Source organism: Acipenser ruthenus, chromosome 40 (genome assembly GCF_902713425.1).
Source record: "Acipenser ruthenus chromosome 40, fAciRut3.2 maternal haplotype, whole genome shotgun sequence".
Taxonomy (NCBI): domain Eukaryota; kingdom Metazoa; phylum Chordata; class Actinopteri; order Acipenseriformes; family Acipenseridae; genus Acipenser; species Acipenser ruthenus.
The window spans coordinates 4888686-4909641 of NC_081228.1; the positions used below are offsets into that span (position 1 = coordinate 4888686).

Below are 20956 nucleotides of genomic sequence, written 5' to 3' on the forward strand. Positions count from 1 at the left end.
TCCGTGCTTGGGCAGATTGTTTTTTTTTTAAGCTTTATTAATTTTGATTTGCCATCTTCCTGAAAGCTTGTGTTTAAGCGATTCGTTGCCTGAAAAGGTGGAAAAACAAAAACAAGAACAATTAACATTTCCTAACATGAAAAACACTGTACAGTGTATGATAGAATTGGCATATTTTTTTTTAGCATGCACAGGGGAGATGTTGTATCTCTCTCTCTCTCTCTCTCTCTCTCTCTCTCTCTCTCTCTCTCTCTCTCTCTCTCTCTCTCTCTCTCTCATATATTATTTTTTTTTAAAAACTTCACTTTTCTTGTAAGTCAGTTGGAGTCAAATTAGGAACCGGCTAAGCCCTACAGCCCAGCCACAAACCACCACAAACCACCAGAATCTTTGCTCGGTTTCATAACCGACTTATCCACTGTGTACTGATAGCTTCTCAATTCCTTTTTTATAATAAAGGACATCTCCATAATGTTTAGGGAAAAGCGGAATATGTCTGCTGTCACCCTGTTTCTGTTTTTTTTTTTTTTTTTATCTTGTAAATCACCCTCAAACAACTGCAACGATAACAGTATCCGTTTCATCTTGTTACACTTTTAAAAGAATAGCATTTCTTAAAGTATTTCCTTGAAATGTTTTTATCTGCTTTCCCAGCACACCCCTAAAGTTAACGTACAGCTCAACTCCTAATGGATACCAGTACCGTTTCACCAGCATTATTAATTGGGTTTCAATGGGAAATCAACGTTTCAGAGATTAAAAAATATATATATCCTGTGTTCAATAAAAGGCACTGTACAGCCAACAAAAACGCTGATCATTTGAGTTATTTATGTTGCACCGGTTAGACACTACATATAATAAATAATATAACCAATGGTATATTGTGCCGGGTAATATAATCGTTTCCAAAAGCGGGACTCAAACTCTTCCCTGTGTTTTCAATAGTATTTTAACACTTGCAGTTATTGTTTTTCCGTCGCAAAAACACGCTGCAAATCGCACTTTGGTGTAAATATATGGGATTAACCTCATCAACCGCACAGACATCAAGTTACACACTGCTGTGATGAGCACACATTAAAACCAGCAAAAAGTCGTTCTGAGCTCGATATGTAAACAAAACAAAAAGCAGATCGCTGAGCTTACGTTTACCTGTTGCAGTCTATAACCGCAGCGCTGCTTTTGCATCCGATTCTAATAGTAATTTCAATATTCTAATCATTTTGCGGGATAACAAAAACTTACCACCGCGCGGAGCTGTAAACAGCGTCGTTGCCGTGGAAACGGCTCTACTGGGCGTCACCACGCTCAGAAGCTGCAATGGTAGACCAGTCTCGCCATCTTAGTAAGGGAATAATTAAGATTGTATTCTACGGAAGTCAAATTATGCTGCATCCCACCTGTTATAAAGCATATTTGAGCTTCGGTTCAATTGAATGTACAGCAAAATTCATGTATGAAATACCCAGAATTTAAGATTTAGTATCAAATCGAGATGTGGAAAGAATTCCATAATGTGTCTAAAGACAAGACTGTGAAGCCCAATGATGACTGATTGTTAATAACTATGGTTATGACAATTCACTTACACCAGTATTGTGGTGTTCCCCTACTTAGCAAACCAGCAGCTATTGAATTTGTCTTATCTTGAGCAACAAAGACAGGATGAAGCAATCGGTGTGTGTTATGAGTCTTTTAAACAGGATATGCAGTTATGTTTTCGTTATACTTATCTTCTGTTGCTAGTAACACTAACCATACCAGTGCAAATATTGACACTAGGATAGGTTACTTCCTGTTGCACAGGGTTTCCATTAAAAAAAAAAAAGCACTAAAACATAAATGCTGCTTATTTACATACATATTGTGTAAGACCTATTCCTTATGAAAAACATCACAGCTAAACGATCAGTATTCCTAGCATCTGAATTGTTTATTTATATTTATCATCTACTTCTGGATCAGGTGTTTCTTTCATCTGATCAGAGCAATGTAATGCTGACAGTAGTGAAGATCTGTCTGGGTGGTTGTGTCCTTAAGCTAAGGAAAGAACAGCTTGTGAAGTTTAGTTACAGCTGTTCTGACCAAGGCTGTTATGGAAAGTAATCCAAAGAAAAACTACTATGACAGGACATGCAAAGTAAAACCAATGGAACAGTTTTTGCAATTAAATAAAAAAAAAGTTTATTTGAACATAAAGCATTTGAAATAAAGATGTATAACAGCAGGGAAACAATGGGAGACTTTCCAGAGTTAAGAGCTTCCAAAGCATACATTAAACAAATCACCTCAATCTGAAGTACAGTACGTTTGAAATACTGTACTTAACATGAACATATCAATAAGCATAGACAAAAGCTCATTCCTAATAAAGAGTATAGTTTTTCAGTACTGATAGAGAAATGCAAAAGTTGAATATCCCTTTATTACAGCAATACTAAAATAACAATTCTTTACTGGTCGTCAACTGATCCAAGAGGTATCTCACAATTTAATGAGTTAATCAACTTCTTCGATAGTTGGTCCAGAGGATCCACCTGGAGGTGCCCCAGCCCCTGGGAAACCTCCTGGCATACCACCTGGCATGCCCCCTGGCATCCCACCAGCACCTTGGTACAGCTTGGTGATGATGGGGTTGCACACCTTCTCCAGTTCTTTCTGATGATGTTCATATTCATCCTTCTCAGCAGTCTGGAAAGAAAGAAAAGAAAATGAAAACTTTTGATTTTGGCCCATCAGTAATTGCATCTCAACAGATTGGACTCAGTATACAACATGGCAGTAAATCAGCGTACAATTTTACATCGGTTAGTCATTTTTTATTAGACCTGTCATATGGCAAAATTAGAACTACATTTGCAACACAAATCAAAATGTGACAAATTCCAAGTAAGGAACACGGAGCAAACGCACGCATTTCCTAGAAAAGCTGTGATTTTTTTTCAGCCTACCTGGTTCTTATCCAGCCAGCTGATGACCTCGTTGCACTTGTCCAAGATCTTCTGCTTGTCCTCATCGCTGATCTTGCCCTGCAGCTTCTCATCCTCCACAGTCGACTTCATGTTGAAAGCGTAGGACTCCAGGGCATTCTTGGATGAGACCTTCTCACGCTGCATATCATCCTCAGACTTGTACTTCTCTGCTTCCTGGACCATGCGCTCGATATCCTCCTTGCTCAGGCGTCCTGTTTAAAAAAATCATATCATTAGCATGGGCTTTCAAAAGGATTCCATAAATGAAGCTAGAAATCAAGCTCGCTCAGACATCCAAGGAAGGAACTTGTGCCATCTTTGGCCTTTCGGCCTCTGGTGGAAACTACGAAAGACTTTGGAATCAACTTCATCACAGCGAGATATTCTACATCAAAGTTCAACTTTATAATAAGAAAACAGCTGAAGAGCGAAAGTCAATACCTTTGTCGTTGGTGATGGTGATCTTGTTCTCCTTGCCAGTGCTCTTGTCCACTGCAGAGACGTTCAGGATGCCGTTGGCATCAATATCGAAAGTGACCTCGATCTGAGGAACACCACGGGGCGCGGGGGGGATACCGGTCAGCTCAAACTTGCCCAGCAAGTTGTTGTCCTTGGTCATAGCTCGCTCACCTTCATAGACCTAACCGAAATATATTAATATATAACACCAGCTGCTTATTCTTTTACAGAATATTGCCAATGTATCTTTCCAAATTCACATTTTTTTTCAGAAAAAAAAAAAAACAGCTATACTGAACTGCCTTTCATTTTCTTTCTGCTTATCACATTTACCCAATCAACTATTTAGAGTAAGAACAAATATTGTGCTTTTAAAGTATCTATTCATCTTATTGAAAATGATGAAGACAGTGAAACAAATAGCATAGAAAAAAAATTATATTTTTAGGGCAACTAACTGAAATATTAAAAAGGCCAAGATTAAACGTACACCACATAAATAACTAATCTCCTACAAGCCTGCGACTTCCTCTTTACCTGGATGAGCACACCGGGCTGGTTGTCAGAGTAGGTGGTGAAGGTCTGGGTCTGCTTGGTGGGGATAGTGGTGTTACGCTTGATCAGCACACTCATGACCCCTCCGGCTGTCTCAATGCCCAGAGACAGGGGAGTGACGTCCAGCAGCAGCAGGTCCTGCACATTCTCAGACTTGTCCCCAGACAGGATGGCAGCCTGCACAGCTAAGGTAAGCAAATTGGTTTAAGCAAACCAGTGACAAGACCCTTTACGAGTTTAATACCCTCATCAGGGTTTGCTAAGACACCCAGGTACTTCTCCCATTTTTGGCCCTTTAACCTCCAGTGAAAACTACAAACTTTACAGTTTCAGGACTGCTTGAAAAGCAAGTGGCAACCACTTTTAAGCCCCATATAATTACCTGCTCCATAGGCCACAGCCTCATCTGGGTTGATGCTCTTGTTGAGCTCCTTCCCGTTGAAGAAATCCTGCAGCAGCTTCTGGATCTTGGGGATACGGGTAGATCCTCCGACCAGCACAATGTCGTGGATCTGGGCCTTGTCCATCTTGGCATCACGGAGGGACTTCTCCACGGGGTCCAGAGTACCACGGAACAGGTCTGCGTTCAGCTCCTCAAAACGAGCCCTGGTGATGGAGGTGTAAAAATCGATGCCCTCGTACAGGGAGTCGATTTCAATACTGGCCTGGGTGCTGGAAGAAAGGGTGCGCTTTGCCCTTTCACAGGCGGTGCGGAGACGGCGAACAGCTCTCTTGTTGTCACTGATGTCCTTCTTGTACTTGCGCTTGAACTCCGCAACAAAGTGGTTGACCATGCGGTTGTCAAAGTCTTCTCCACCGAGATGGGTGTCGCCAGCGGTGGATTTCACTTCAAAGATTCCATCTTCAATAGTCAGGATGGAGACATCGAAAGTGCCACCGCCCAGATCGAAAATGAGCACATTTCTTTCAGCTCCAACCTGAAAAATGTTCAAAGACGAAGTTCAGTACAGAATTTAAGGCAGATTCCAATATATAGTATGTAGTGAGTGAAAAGCAAACTGTTCTTAGCCATTAGTATTATATAAGGCAACGTAATTCAAGCCTCCCAATTCACAATCTATCTGTTCACAGCTTTGCACAACATGTTTCTTATCCAAGTAAACAAGGTTCATCATTTGGCAATAGTCTTCTTAAAACCAAAAGAAAATACATCTCCTGTTCAAGCTTTTGTGCTAAAAGATGAATTTTTATAAATCATTAAAGTAAGATGTCGGACTGTTGCAGAATTACACTTATGTTTGGTTTACCTTTTTGTCCAAGCCATATGCAATGGCAGCGGCAGTTGGCTCATTAATAATACGAAGTACATTGAGTCCCGAAATAGTTCCTGCATCTTTGGTAGCCTGACGCTGGGAGTCATTGAAGTATGCTGGGACTGTGATAACAGCATTTGTAATAGTCTAAAGAAAAAAGCAGAAAAAAAAAACTTGAATATCCTGTTTGATAGTTATCAAACAGTAACTAAACAAACTATAGCAATTAATATTACATCTAACAACTCGTTAACAATATTTACCACACTATTAGTTACTGCTTCTAGGGGAAATTAGTGTGGCTGGCAGTAACTTCTTAAAGAACTGGCATTTTACCAAACCTCACGCTAAACAAGAACAAACTGCCACGGTGGGATCTTGCACAACTGTACACTGCGTGGAATGTACCTGCAAGTGGCTCATGTGCCAGTTCTGTTTCAACTGAAGATAACTGGTTGTTTCAGAAATGGCAAAATATATTAAAAGTGAATCAACTCAAGATCTCCTACATGTACAATGTTCAACAGGTTACTAAATGTCATTATTATTGTATTCATTTTGGGACAAAAAGCAAGCTTTGTACTGAAACTTGCCCATGACCAAAACTATTTCAAGGTAAATCAATCAATCCTTTAGATTTCATTCTGTACTTTTCTGAACATATTGTAATTTTGAGCCACCTGTATATCTCACATACTTTTCCAAGATATGCTTCTGCAATCTCCTTCATTTTGACCAGAACCATCGAAGAGATTTCCTCAGGGTAGAAGGACTTGGTCTCTCCTTTGTATTCAACTTGAACTTTAGGACGGGTAGAATCATTAATAACTGTAAAAGGCCAGTGCTTCATATCGGCTTGCACAACACCGTCATCGAATTTTCGACCAATCAGTCTCTTTGCATCTGAAATAAAAAAAAATAAAATTAATACTGCAAGCGAGGTAGGGTTTGTGGGGGTTATTAAATAAGTTTCATGGAATTTAGGAGGTCAAGGGAAAATCACTTCAGTATCTTGTGGGAGAGCACAGCGCTTTGGCAAATATCACCAAGGGAATGGTACTGAAACAGTTAAGTATTCATTACTTCAATGTCCTAGTACATTTTTTCCCTTAAACCCAGAATACATGTGGAAACATGTTTCTTCAAAAATTGTCAGGAAACTTTCAAGCAGCACTCGCACGCTCCTAAAATGGAGGAAAGCCTTATTGCACCGAGTGGTGCTGCAGTTATAACTGCACTAACACTTTGTAAAAGAAGGATAAACACAGGAACTCCTGTGGTCAAGGGAGTGGGTCCCAAATCGCGAGGAGAGAGGCAACCATCATCTTTTAAACAAGCTGTTCCTAAGTTATTGCAATTTTGTTTGTATGGCTCCAGACGCTTTCAATATAGATTGTAACTAGTAGCTCAATCAACTGTATCACTTGCAGCAGGTAAAGTTTATCCACCCTCTGACATTGAAAAAAATGAAATCCTTAATGTGAAAGGAGTCAAAGAATGCAGAAATGTATCTACATGTACAGCCATTTTGCTGTTTGGAATGCTATACCTACCAAATACCGTGTTTGTAGGATTCATTGCAACCTGGTTCTTTGCAGCATCGCCGATCAGCCTCTCGGAGTCGGTGAAGGCTACATAGCTGGGTGTGGTCCTGTTACCCTGGTCGTTGGCAATGATTTCAACTTTGCCATGCTGAAAGACACCTACGCAAGAGTAGGTGGTTCCCAGATCAATGCCAACAGCTGTTCCCTTAGACATCTTTCCTACAAAATTAAAAACAATTTAAAAAAATTATACGTATATATACACACACAAACACACAGACAAAATACTGGCATTTTTAAATACATTTGCTTTTGAAAAATAATGCACATTTGAAACTCCACAGTAAAGACTGAAAACGCTGTTGCATAACATCGCCGATTCTGGAAGCTTCTTAGTGCCGCCTTGCACGACGGGAATGCCCTTGCTTCCCACAAGTTTAGACATTTCTTCCCACAAGTTTAGGCTGTTTCTTCTTTGTTAGATTAGTAAATCCGTTTAGAATCACCCACCTTGTGTTTAGACAGAATCGAAATTTGTAAAACATTAAAGCTTTACTTATTAAACCAAGTACCGTAACTGCTCCGCTGCATGGTGCAAAAAACAACAAAATAAGCCTTGTGGGCAATGAAAAGTAGCAGTTATATATATATATATATATATATATATATATGCAAACCAGAATCACCTCTTCTGGCATTGTAAGAAAATTAACATGTGCATGCACATAATGAATTACGATTATGAACGGTTAAAATGTACAATACCATTCAGATGTTTAATTATGTCATTACCCGTTTAAATAAACCAATTGACGTTGAATTTTAAAAATTCCGAGTCGGACAACTCCCGGTTACAAATTATTTAATCAAACTAAATATGCCTTCTTATACTAGCTTAAAAAGTAGTCATAATATTGGTGTCACGTTAAAATAAACCTTTAAACTAAAATAACAAAACGTTTTAACTTATATATATATATTTATTTATTTATTTAAGAAAAATGTACCTCAACTGTCTCCCAAGCAACAGACCTTCTTCTCAAACAGCTCGCCTCTTCTTACTTCAGGAAGTTAGAACACTGCTGCAGAACTTCAGAATCTTCTAGAAATACCTTAAACCATTACAGCCAATCACCGTTTGAGAATATCACTGACAGCTCAATGGGCGAATGGAAAGCATCCATTGCCCCCCACCCACCGTTAATACAAAACTGAAATCCGAACACTTGCCAATAAAAAAAAAGCAAAACTGCTACGGTGCGGGTGTTGAGACAATCTTCATACTGTACCGCGCATTTGGCTTGTATCCAGGCAACAACAGTTTACGGCTCTGCAACCAAATTTGGGCTGGATTGAATTATTATTATTATTTTCGGGGGGGGGGAGAAATAATTTCGTAGGTGATTAAATATAATTATCCACTAACTGTTTTCAGTCGGTGTTGTTACATTCCCAGTAATGTTGTTGAAACTGACACCCTGGGATCCTTCAAGAAGCTGCTTGATGAGATTCTGGGATCAATAAGCTACTAATAACCAAACGAGCAAGATGGTCCGAATGCCCTCCTCTCGTTTGTAAACTTTCTTATGTTCTTATAACGATTAGTAGTAAAACCAAGCAATACATCTACACGCAAAGGTAGATTACAGAGTAATGTGTATAAAAACAGACATGCACATACAACTCGTTACATATGTGCAGATATTTCAATTCGAGTCACATGTGTGTATTTCTAGCACTTTGTGTTCATTCACTGAGCTTCAGTTGCTGTGTGTATGTTGGTAAATCAACTACAGCTGTAGCCACTTAGACATACCAAGGGAGATGTAATAAATGAAATGACAAATGTTTAGATTAGAAGCATTTTTCAGTGCCTTCAGAATAGTTGTAGCCAACATCATAATCTGGAGATATATAAAGCTGGGGGAGCACAGAACCACTTTGTGGCTTGTGGCTTGCAACTTGGTTTCGGGAGACTAGGTTTCAGGCCACAGTATGGCACACCTGGGGGTGCTTGGGAGACTTGAGGTGTCATTTCAGTCAAGCTTGCTTTAAAATTTTGCTTAGGCTGAGGGAACACAAAGCCACTTTTTCAGGATCAATGGCTTGAAACCAGTGCAAGACCCAGTATGAGGCAGCTTTGCTGTATCAAACCCCAAGTCTCTCCTGGTGTGCCGTGCAGTGACCCTGAAATCAAGTTCCAAACCGTCTTTCCTCAGCTTTAAGGCCAGGGGCACTGATAGAATCAGGGCAACTACAGTGGTATGATGAGCCATTGGTGGAATGGCAATGCAGTAGTATTGGCATATTTTGACATGTGTTAGAATCTCCTAAAGCAGTCATTTTAATATAGTATCTGAATTGTTAGTCTTGTGCTTTATAAAAACATTTATGAAGTACTGGAAATTACAGACAACGTCATGTTTTATACTTGTTTGACCATTTATTTAGAAAAATATAAAATATTAAAGAAATTTCACTGCAATAAATAAATATTTTTACTTTAACAGTAGCATATATTTACAATATTACATAAACACAGTTACAGTGTGTGCAGCAACAACAACAAAAACTTTTTGTTTCCCATTGAATTTTTGGTAGCAGCCATACTGTGTATCCACACTTCATTAGGAGACACCTGCACCTGCTGTGCCTTCGTGTCAAATCCAGCCAGTGCAAGCCCTTAGTCCAGAGTTCCACATTTCATATTCACAGTTCGTACCCAAACAGCAGCTTCACGTTTCATATTAGAGCTCTGTTTCCCTCACTGGAGCCCTATTCTCCTGCGGTGTTTCCACACTGTCTGCAGTCTGGGTGGTTTTCTCCGGTTGCATTCCTGTTTCGGTTTCTGTGTGCAGCTCAACGGTGTGCTTCATGAAATTGTAGTTAGGGATAACTAGAAAGAGGAGAGCGAGAGACATACAGTATTATTATTTTGACCCTCTTCAGCAGTTGTAGTGCTGTTGTATGATTTTTATCATTTTATCAAACATGTGTGTCTATGTGTGGGATGTGCATGCATAGTATCCAAACATACCAGATATACAGGTTTATAATGTACAGCAGTTCAGCAAGATTCATATCAAAGTTATACATCAGGACAGGGCTGCGTGGTTTGGAGAACCATGGCAAGTTATCACACTTAGGAATAGGGGGTGCCACTAATGCATCTGACAGGTACTAAAGTGTGCCCCTCCCTCATACCCACTCCTGGTGTTCACTTCACATGGTGCCCTGGTGTGATATAACAAATGGCACCATGCTGCTATGATACCATTTGATACTACAACAATGACAGGCATGTATCCCCCTTTAGTGGTGCTGAACCCTTTATGATACAACGGACAAATGCGTCCCACAAATAAAATGATGCTAACTTTCTTATTTTTGCAATGTGCATGAAACAGGGTTTAAAATGGGGTCTGGTCATCCAAATGGTCAGAGTTTCCTTTGTGATACCTGAGTCACTGTCAAATGTATTATAAGAAGAAACTGTTTGAACAGCCTCTCATTTCCTTCTGTGCCTTAAGGGGTTAATACTGTACTGTACCTTGACATCTCCTCTCCTGAGAAAGTTTCTCTTCGTTACTGGATTTTGATTTATTGCTCTCCAGTGACTGACTGGATTCTTCCATTTCTGTAAGCAAAGGAGGAAAGTTTTACTTCAATACTATTTCTCTGCATTTCGACTTTACTTGCTTCTACCCAAGACTGCAGTTTGCACTTTGCAATTGCATCATGCAAACCCATTACAATCCTTAAATGGGGTACTTCAAACAGCCATACTGCAGAGCTCAATGGACCATAGGCCATAACTCCTGAGTTAAAAGCTTTCAGAAGCTTTAGTTCTTTTCCTCTTACCTCTCTTCCACTTGGCGTGTGCTTTCTTCAGCTTGGACACAAAGTACAGGACAATAACGAGCAGAGCACAGATCAGGAAAGACACCAACACGACCAGTAAGGTGCCGCTTTTCTTCCCAATAAGCCGATCTGAAACACAATTTTCAGACGATTATATTACATGACAAACTGAGTTACGTAAACCCCTTGAAGATGAAGCAGCTCACGCACGTCACTGTAACCCTTTCTGATGGGTGTGGAAGAGATTCAGGAGTGATAGATTCACTTACGGGTCACCTTCTTCTCTGGATCACTGGAATTCGTACTGACATTTCCTGACACGGATTCTGTGACCGTAACCGCAGTAGGAACAGAAGTTTCATCTAAAACATGAAGCAATTTCAGGATTGTTAGTATTAATATCGTAACTAAGAACATGTCATTTTAAAAACTGTGAGACGCTCATTTTAAAAGAATACTGCTCATTGCAATTGTGATCAATGATGCTTTGGAACTGATTAAAAGAGAATGGGAATTGGAATTAGAACTGGGAACTGATTTTAAAACTACCAGCCCTGAGTACAATTGCTGGGCAGTCTTGAACTGAAATGTTTTAACCCATTTCTAAAGTCCCAACTTACTTGCTGTTTCGGTATAGTTGCTTGTAGTTACTTCAGCATCTGTCAGGTTACTGGATGTGCTGTTAAATTCTGCAGTAGATGCTGCAATAAGGAATACAAATTGTTTTCATTTCTAGTTGTAAAAGCAAAAAAAACTTATGCAGATAAATACAACCGACAGGCAAAGCAGTTCTTATGAATAAGGGATGCAATAAGGCTGGTCACGTGAATGTGTGTAAAGTGTGTCATGAAATTCATGACTTATGTAAGTCTATGTTGATTCTCATGTATGTAAACTGCACTGTCCAATGTATATAGTTTTACAAGCCAACTTACTGGTTGATTCAGGATACTGGTTTGTAGTTTCCTCTGATGTTTCTGGTATATCAGTGCCAGGTGCATATGCTGTGGTGGAGACTGGTTCTGTTCCAACAGCTGAATAAAAGAAATAAAGAACAATTAGATTGTTTTTGTTCTGCTTTTGCTCAGCCTTGCACACATTACTGGAGCTAAATCTAAATGTGCCACCAGAGGGCGCAATGGTACACAGGGTAAACAGGCCTAATGTAACTTCCCAGTCCTGAGTGTCTGATCTGTGGTTCAATTGCAGGATCTTAGAGGGGTGGTAATGGACATGTGCTCACTAAACTGGATACACATTAATAAGACCTTTTAACATTATTTTACAGTCTATTTTACAGTGAAACACGACACCCCCTACGAACAATTCATCACACACCAGATCTGTCTTGCACACCCACTAGATGGCACTGTGGTTTGACTAAACAATTAAACCTAAGGCCTTTATATGAGCTCAGCCAGCTTTAAGATCTCCAGAGGCATTACCAGGGGTGCAAATGTGGATTCTAGCTCCAGGTTCAATTCTGGCGCCAGCAGACATGTTGAATTTATTAGTTTAATAGGGGCAGCAGTGTGGAGTAGTGGTTAGGGCTCTGGACTCGGAGGGCTGTGGGTTCAATCCCGGGTGGAGGACACTGCTGCTGTACCCTTGAGCAAGGTACTTTACCTAGATTGCTCCAGTAAAAATCCAACTGTATAAAAGGGTAATTGTATGTAAAAATAATGTGATGTCTTGTAACAATTGTAAGTCGCCCTGGATATGGGCGTCTGCTAAGAAATAAATAAATAATTTAATTCCTTTGCAGCCATAGCTGATGATAGTTTCTCAGTAGGTCTGAACTACTCACATGACTCATCCACATCCACAGGAGACAAGGGTTGTGTCGTGTGGGAAGTTGTGATGGATGCTTGATTAGGACAGGGTTTGATAATTTAGCACCAGCATGCTCTCTGGTGGTAAACAGTTTAACACCAAATTTTGAAAGCGATTTGCACCCCTGATAACCAAAAGCCCTGCAACAAGAACAATATCCCAGCTTACTTTCTGGTTCAAAATACTGGGTGGTTGTAGATCCTTGACGGTCTGTTCCAGGCGTGTCAGAGCTGGCTGTGCACCCTGCAGTCGATACTGGGAGGAAGTCCACCACTGTAACACAGAAATGACATGTTTCAATACATCTAGTCAGCTTTCATCCTTTACACCTTGACAAACCGCTGCAGTATTATTAAACCGCTTCACAATATTATTTAGAAGGCGAATAAACGATGTCATTGAAGAAACTAACCCTAGATCATAGCATCATTAATGGCAGCATACTGCCTTTTGAATGGTGGTCTCGATGCATCTTCACTCTTGTACTAACATAGTAAAATGGCACTAGTTCAACAGATTGCTTCTTACCATTGTGATACCTTTGGGATGACTATGAAAATGGTACCACTATTGGCGTTACACCATTGTAGCTATGCTTGAGCAATCATTTTAGCACAAACCAATAGATTTTCATTGCAGTGCCGCTACATTTCAATGCTGCTATTTCTGCTCTGTAGAATGTCTGGGGTAAAGCATGAGCTAGATAAAGTCTTATAATAACACACTGAACTGCTGAAATCAGACGGGATGCAGGTATGATGCAGGAAACATCACTGAGTCGCTTTACTCTTCATCACACGCTTGAAAACTTTTTAGAGGTAGCGAAAGTGCATACATTTCCTTTACACGGCAATATCACAGTTCACACCTCATACGCATCACCTTCATTCTCACACTTTAGGAGAGGAAACGACACAAGTCTGCTGAGAGTCTTGTTTTTTTTTTTTGTACTGCCGGTAAAACCCAAATTTGGTCAGCAGTCTGTTTTCACTTAGAAATACTACTGAAGGAAAACTTCCCAGTTTCACCCATCCAAACAACAAACACCAGGGACAGACCACGAGAAACCTGCACCACTTCCTCTGCAACAAACTGGCCACCGAGTGGGTGGTAAACGTTTACGGGAAATGGTTTTATTCCTGAATATGGTCATCCATTCCTGTTTTGGTCAGGCAGGTTAACAACACTTGAGCATGTGGTACTCGCCATGCTTCTTCAGTGGGAGTAGGGTTGGGGTTGGGTGCACTGACCATGTGCTAATCATCATACTTCTTCACTGGAGGAGGTTATATCTAGCACTCATAAAGGTGTGTGGGTGAGTGTGTTTGAAGTAGGAATGTGTTGCCTTAAAGTTCAATTAGAACTCTACCTGAAGTCCACCTCCAAAAAGCACCCAGTACATATCAGGTTTTGAACTCTGTCGAGATTTTCTTTTTTAAAATGAAAAGTCTGCAGCACCTCATTTGATTTAGGGGGACGATCTGACTATTCTACGTTTAAATCCTTCATCAGAGGCCAGGCATCTCCTGTACAATATTATCTTTGGAGATCCCCAAACTAACCCACCCCCAAAAGATCTTTGAAGTGTAAGAAGAGAAAGTGTGATAGATGACCTTAGCCGGGGAAGCACGCACTTCACACAATGAGTAACAGCAGTGGTTTGTGAATGCCAGCACATCAATGCACTGTATTTACATCTGATTCGTTGTATTGCTTGCTTTGTAAAAAAAGACTCTGTTTTCATTTGTCAGAAATGTCACTCGCTAGAAATGAACTTAACTATAACGATTGGTTTCACAAGCCCAGATTAGTGCTAGTCTTGGACTGCCTTACCTAAATGAACATTAGGCAGTCCAAGACTACTGCTAATCATGGTCTGTGAAACCAGCCGTAAGTCTTTCTCAATGCCGTCAATGTCATTGAATGGTCTAAGTTTCTTTAGTTTTACCACACGTACACCACAGAGTGTTTTACATGCATGAGAAACGTTTGTCATTGAATTGCAGATCTTTCTTTTATTACACTTAATGTAAGATGAAAGCTTCACTTACTGGTTGTAGTTTCTGGTGTCAGTGTGGTAGTTGTCAGAGTGGTACTTTGTTTTCTGTCACCAATAAAGACTGTAAAAGAAAATATACATATTAAAACACTAAATACCATAATGTGGCTAATGCTGAAGTTCATGTTAAAAGTTATTTTTTAAAGTACCATACTTACAATTATCTATAATATTAATAGAGTCCTTGAGAGTTGTATTTTTCAAAGCTTCATGCTGAACAATACAATCCACTCTGATAAAGGGAGTGTTCATTTTGAAAATAAAAGTGCTGAATGCCGTGCATTTGTCACCGTTTCCTTTATATTGGTACTGGATGTCACCTGAGAGGATTACAAGGAAACAAACAAGAATGCATTCAATGATTAGGTTTACATGAGATAAAAAGTGCTCTGAAAAGTCTGATAAAGACTATTGGGACACTGCCGTAATATCATGGTATTACCCAGAAGAAATCCTTGCAGAAACATTTGCAGACAACAGCATTGTCAGTGGATTGGGAACGAACAAAGCACTCCTACTGTTGCTTCTTAGCACAGAACCTTTGCACTGCATTAGAAGATCATTTGACAAAGAAACTATCTATGCTTAACCTACATTAATAATCATACAAAGTGCCCAATCATTATAGCTGGTCCTCTGAGATTTGAAGAGGAAATAAATGCTTTCACTTCATTTTTTTTTTTTGACCTTTTAGTTCTAAGTTTGAGGTTGCAGAATGTTCATTGTATTGGCTTTATATTGTAATGTCACATACTGAGCTTACAAATTCATCTGAAAGAAATGAGAAAGAAAACGGAAATAGTCATCCTTTATAGAGAATACTGTATATATCCCATTGTAATCTCAATGTATTACCCTGAAGAAAGTGGAGTAGAACCATAAGCATTGTCAGCTAGTGGTAAATGCTTGTGATTCTGTAGTACACTGGTCCCAATATCATACCACGGTACTGCATTATTCTAGAATACCAGTCTGTAACGATTCAGCACGTGGTGATACTGCACATGACACTGTACATGGTATGTCAAAATATGAGTGATACCACTCAACCAATACAATAGATTTTACCATTTAGCTACCACTGCATTGCCCATGCACATCATTTGATAATTCATCAGAACAGATAGATGATTTAGAAGTCTCCCACTTGTTTGCGGATTGTATTTTTAATATGGGGCTCTCTGTCGTATCCTGAATCGATGAAGAGAGAATATAAATGCATTGCCTTCTTCCCATTAACTCGGATATGTATTACTCACCATCCATCTCCATCCCAGTGCTAAATAACCAGGTGATCTTCGGAGGGGGACTGCACACCCCCGTGGAGCACCTCAGAATCTTTTTCTTGTCTCCCTCTTGTGTGATCTCCAGTACGGGCTGAACTGGGGTGTGAAAAGAGCATTTTCAGTCACTGTAGAATAACACCGCACACACGGAAATGAATGTATACAGTATTTGGAATATGAAGGTAATCTACGAGCAGCCCCCTCCTGGTCTATAACTGGAGCCCCCTCCCCTGCTGCATTTGAGCCTATTTGTTAAAGTGTGGTACTTACAAGGGTCTATGATAGTGATCGAGGCTTTCAGGGCGGTGTTTCTCAAGGCTGCATGTTGAACGATGCAGTCGACGCGCACATTGGACCTGTGTGACCTGATCACTAGAGTGCTGACTGCAGAGATTTTCCCACTGATCCCTTCATGTCGGTACTGGGTGTGAGCTGAGGGGAATTAGCACACGGAAACACATTACACACAATGCCGGGAATATTTAGATTTGCACCAAAGCCAACTATGTTCTGACGTAATGTTCTGCACTTAGATGAATCGAGGCCACAGTAAACATAACAGCTTACATTTAAAAAAAAACTTAATGTTTAGATCATGCTGTTGTGTAATTCTTCAGTTTGATTGCAGTTTTGAAATATTGATTTTGAACTGGTTATTGATTATCCTCATGAGACTGCCTGCATGGTATACTTTGCGCTCTTGTTTCGCTTCCACACACACACACACAGTGTGAGCTACAATGACGGCACACTGCTTACCATCCAGCTCCAGTTCAGTGTTGATTGACCAGGATATATTGGGAGGGGGGTAGCTGCCCCTGGTGGAACACCTCAATGTCTTTGTGTCTTTGTTCTGCGTCATCTCCAGTACTGGCTGAGAAGGAGGAGCTAGGAATCATTGAAAGAGCAGCTCAGTTTGTTGTAATGGCCCCACATCAGCTTACTGTATTACTTGAATAAATATATAAAATATATATAAATATCTTAATGTCCTTACCCAAGACATCTACATAAACCTTCTTGGTTGTGACTGGCTTGATGTAATGTAAGCAGGAGTACATGCCCTTGTCCAGCACTGTTACATTGGAGAGGCTGATTGTCAATTCAGTTTTAGACTGCGCAACCACACTGTATCGTCTGTCTTTCAGAACTGCAAAACAAAAAGCACAATAAATGAGAATGTCTAAGAATGAAGTATCTCTTTAGTTCCAGCATTTGCTATAGTTTATGGGTTTCACCACGCTTGTATGAGCTCTAACCATTCTTGTCCACGATGCTTTCACGGTGCTGCTTCTGCGCCTTGCTGGCTCACCATAGCGTACTGCAGTAAGGTTTGGTGTGTAATTGAATGAACACGCATGCAATGGCAGGTAGACAAACAGGTTATGTTCTTTATAATGTATTGGTTAATTGGGAGAGTTTAATTTCATCTGTTCTACAACCCCACCCCCCCTACCACCCAACCCCCAAACCACCAGAAAAGAAAAATGATTCATTCCACTGTGTGTGGGAGGGGAACGATAAGAAAGTGGGCTGTTTAAAATGGGTGCTGCTACAGTAAGTGAAGGTGTGATCTGGACATTCCTTTCAACCCTACTGGTGAGTCATGGCTGGTTTATACTACAGTCTTGCACTGACTAGACAGACTAGAAATCACTCTCAAACTTCCTCACACAGAATGTGTGAACCAGTCTTAAGAACTGCAGCAGGTATTTTGCAAATCCCAACTCAGGTTTACAGCAACTGATAGTCGACTAAATCGAGCATTACAGTCTCTTGAACCAGTATGACCAGTTGGAAAAACACCACTAACAGCTCTCCGACCAGTTCTGAGCTGTGCTGGCCACTTCTAAAATTTGCGAGAGTTAAAACCTCTCTATCTCCTGCCTCCCGTGTGTCCTGCTGATAAATTGTTCCGCACTTACCTTTAATACCGTTGAAAAAGGCTACATAGCTTCTGGGGTTTGACCACTGCAAGTGTGAAGTGTTATCATGATGAACGGTGCAGTTCAGAGTAACTGTCTCCCCCTCCACCACTGTCACATTCTCTACGGGGGACCGAGTCGCACTCCCTGTAAACAGAAGCCATGTTCCTGTCTTAGATTAAATCATGTAAAAGATTCATCTTAGAGGGGATGGGTACATGTAAAACAGGAGGCTTTTTCTCCCAATGCACACAGGTATTCTCAGTTGTTTTAGGAAGCTGTTCACATCCAGCTGTGATCAATGAGGAGAATACAGAGATCAACATCTACCATGCTTATACTATTCCAGCCCACCTTGCTTCAGAAATTCTGCTTTCAGAAGGAGATCCATATTACAAAAAGGGATATATATATATATATATATATATATATATATATATATATATATATATATATATATATATATATACACACATATATACATATATACATACAGTATATATATATATATATATATATATATATATATATATATATATATATATATATATACAGTATATATATATATATATATATATATATATATATATATATATATATATATATACAGTATATATACAGCTGTATATATATATTTTTTATGTTGGAATAATCAGAAAGCCTGGTACATCATGATCTAAACACAAACAGCAACAGGGAATAATAGAGGACACACGCAAAAGCATAAACTTGCTAGTGACTCAAGATGCTGTGTGATTCGTGAGATTCATCCCACTCAGTTGAATCAGAGCATGGGTGTTTGCGCTGGAAATACTGTGGGGCGGACCTGTCAGTGTATATAGATAGATTAGGTATATATATATATATATATATATATATATATGCCAGTGGTCTTGAATAATGCTTTGACAATGATAAGGGGGGGGGGGTCACAAACATTAAAGTGCAGTAAAGGGCAGCAGTGTGGAGTAGTGGTTAGGGCTTTGGACTCTTGACCAGAGGGTCATGGGTTTAATCCCAGGTAGGGGACACTGCTGCTGTACCCTTGAGCAAGGTACTGTACCTAGATTGCTCCAGTAAAAACCCAACTGTATAAATGGGTAATTGTATGTAAAAATAATGTGATATCTTGTAACAATGGTAAATCGCCCTGGATAAGGGCATCTGCTAAGAAATAAATAATAATAAAAAAGATAGAAACAAAACAGCACTAAATTAGCCAAGAGAATTGTAATCAAGTTTTTAAAAAGCTGCCAGCACGTTTGTTTGAGTTTAATAAACTGAGCTTCTCACTGTACTGTCGCGACTGCAAGAGGAAGCCTTGTGGTGAGAAGTTTAATAGGAAGCCATAAATAACAACGCTCTGCTGCACAATAGCTAGCAGACTGTAATGTGGTGAGGTGCAATGCAGCTAATATGATCAGTCTTTGTCTATAAACCATGGCAGTGCATCTGATATGATCAGCCTCTGTCTATAAACCATGGCAGTGCATCTGATATGATCAGCCTTCCTGTGTATAAGCCATGGTAGTATTTGTATCAGCTTTTAAAAGAATACTCTGTAAGAGGACGTGGGAGCACATGTCTTCCAGTAGCACCTCTCTGATGTGTTAGTATGAAGCTGGTAGGCTGGTGGGTTAAGGGGGTTACTTCACACCTCATGCAGGTGGGCTTGGAAAATCATTGCAAGAGAAAAGGTCAAGAAAGTCTCACCCCCTTGGAAGAAACTGCTAGACCACAGTAATTAGTACAAATGCTTTTTTTTTGTGCATTTTTTTTTGTTCATAACGACCCACATAAGTAATTGATAAAATCACTATGTTAAAAAAAAAACTTTATTGAAAAGCAACAATATATGTATAACCTATATATATATATATATATATATACACACACACACACACACAGTATATAATACTATTATATAAACTATTGTACACTATATTATTATTATTACTAATCAAGTGTCACATCAAATGCATTATGAATCCAATGCTTGGCTGTACAGATTAAGAGCCCTGCTGGATTTCAGCAAGGCTTCCTTGTTATCTGTGTGGTATGAAATATCTGCTTGTGGTTGTTCATGCTTCAGCTCTCCTTATCTCTTGAACAGTTCACAACCTCAAGCCCTGGAGCTGAACACCGATTCAGGGTTGTGGTGGGTTTGGTTTTTCCTGCACATGTTTTTAACTGCAAACATTTACCATGCAGGTCATGTGGCAGTGTGTATCCTGGCTTTGCCCTGTGTAACTGTTGTTCCCTAAAGAGCTCTGATTCTGGAAGATATTTCCAAACCGTTATACTATAATAAAGTACGTTGACAGCTTTTTTATTGCTGTTTATTTTTCATTCATTAATAAAAAAGCTGTTTAGATGTCGTGTTTTTTTTTTTTGTTTCTCAGAGATGGAAACCCTACCTACAAACCATACCGGTATATACAATGCTTGTGTCAATGGAAAAAAGTGCTCATACAGCTCTGTTATTGCTGCTTCAAAAGCATGTTGTTATCATATCTGTTTCTGTAGTGTGCATAATATGACAGCTTTTTTAAACGTGTTTGCAATTCTCTTGGCTAATTTAGTGCTGTTTTGTTTCAACCTTTAATGATTCTGGATAGTCCTCAGTCAATATAACTCGAGTATTCTACTAGTCAGCCTATTGCTAGTTTACCGACCAGCTGAAACTCCTAAAGAGTCTGCTTTGAAACTCTTACTGAATCTGTTTTGAAAGAACCGTATCCCATTACACATTCACTGTATATAACAGCACTGGTTTACCTGTAACACACACAAGCAAGGCAGAAAGAAGCATTTCAACTTACCCTTCAGTGTCAACATCGTCAACACAAGCGATAGAAGTACCAGCTTTACAGCCATTTCCACACGCTGTTTGATTGTGAGCCCTGCAACATCAAATACACTTCCTCTGTCTGCAAATCTGCTGTGAGCTTCTTTTAAAGAAGGGGGCTTCCGTGACATCACAAGCAATGGGTTTTCCACACAACACTACTGACAGTCACAAGCGAAGCCAGGCACAATGCACTGCAGCTCATATGCAATTCACTGTTTATAAAGAGCGATCTTTGTATTCAAGATTGAAATGTTTAAGTGAAATAAATGAAGTCTGGTATTCATCTTTCCAAAAGTCTAGAAAAGTTTCACCAATACCAGAATTCTTTGATTTT

General features: G+C 39.6%; 2 protein-coding genes, 1 non-coding gene and 1 pseudogene across 3 annotated transcripts in view; all 4 read right to left on the reverse strand.

Annotated features, from left to right (window-relative positions):
- jhy (junctional cadherin complex regulator) overlaps nt 1-83 on the reverse strand; it is a 22247-nt gene extending 22164 nt beyond the window's left edge. Inside the window, exon 1 of the mRNA XM_059010346.1 lies at nt 1-83. This exon is cut by the window's left edge and continues 405 nt beyond it. The gene's annotated coding sequence lies outside the window, so the exon portion shown is untranslated.
- Nucleotides 84-2161: 2078 nt separating this feature from the next.
- On the reverse strand, nt 2162-7939 carry LOC117966548 (heat shock cognate 70 kDa protein-like; annotated as a pseudogene).
- LOC131708200 (small nucleolar RNA SNORD14) lies at nt 3258-3354 on the reverse strand. Its single transcript, XR_009311288.1, has one exon. It is a non-coding gene; the product is annotated as a small nucleolar RNA SNORD14 (small nucleolar RNA).
- A 1308-nt stretch (nt 7940-9247) lies between the features above and the next one.
- On the reverse strand, nt 9248-20769 carry LOC117397058 (cytotoxic and regulatory T-cell molecule-like). The gene is made up of 15 exons (XM_033995569.3): nt 20594-20769; nt 17772-17918; nt 16844-16996; nt 16606-16734; nt 16117-16278; nt 15820-15942; nt 14719-14880; nt 14553-14621; nt 12670-12774; nt 11604-11702; nt 11289-11369; nt 10938-11030; nt 10669-10797; nt 10358-10444; nt 9248-9703 (listed from the first exon to the last, which is right to left on the reverse strand). The coding sequence occupies exons 1-15, from the start codon at nt 20748-20750 to the stop codon at nt 9555-9557; spliced, it is 1845 nt and encodes a 614-aa protein (XP_033851460.3). The 5' UTR covers nt 20751-20769; the 3' UTR covers nt 9248-9554.
- Between the last annotated feature and the right edge of the window lie 187 nt (nt 20770-20956).

Excerpts from the sequence above, each read along its gene's own strand:
- LOC117397058 (XM_033995569.3), bottom strand. The coding sequence starts at position 20,750 with ATGTCACGGAAGCCCCCTTCTTTAAAAGAAGCTCACAGCAGATTTGCA. Across the intron at positions 15,943-16,116 it reads GATCACTATCATAGACCCTT|TTCAGCCCGTACTGGAGATC; the intron begins GTAAGTACCACA and ends TTCACACCCCAG. Across the intron at positions 11,031-11,288 it reads CAACTATACCGAAACAGCAA|ATGAAACTTCTGTTCCTACT; the intron begins GTAAGTTGGGAC and ends TTCATGTTTTAG.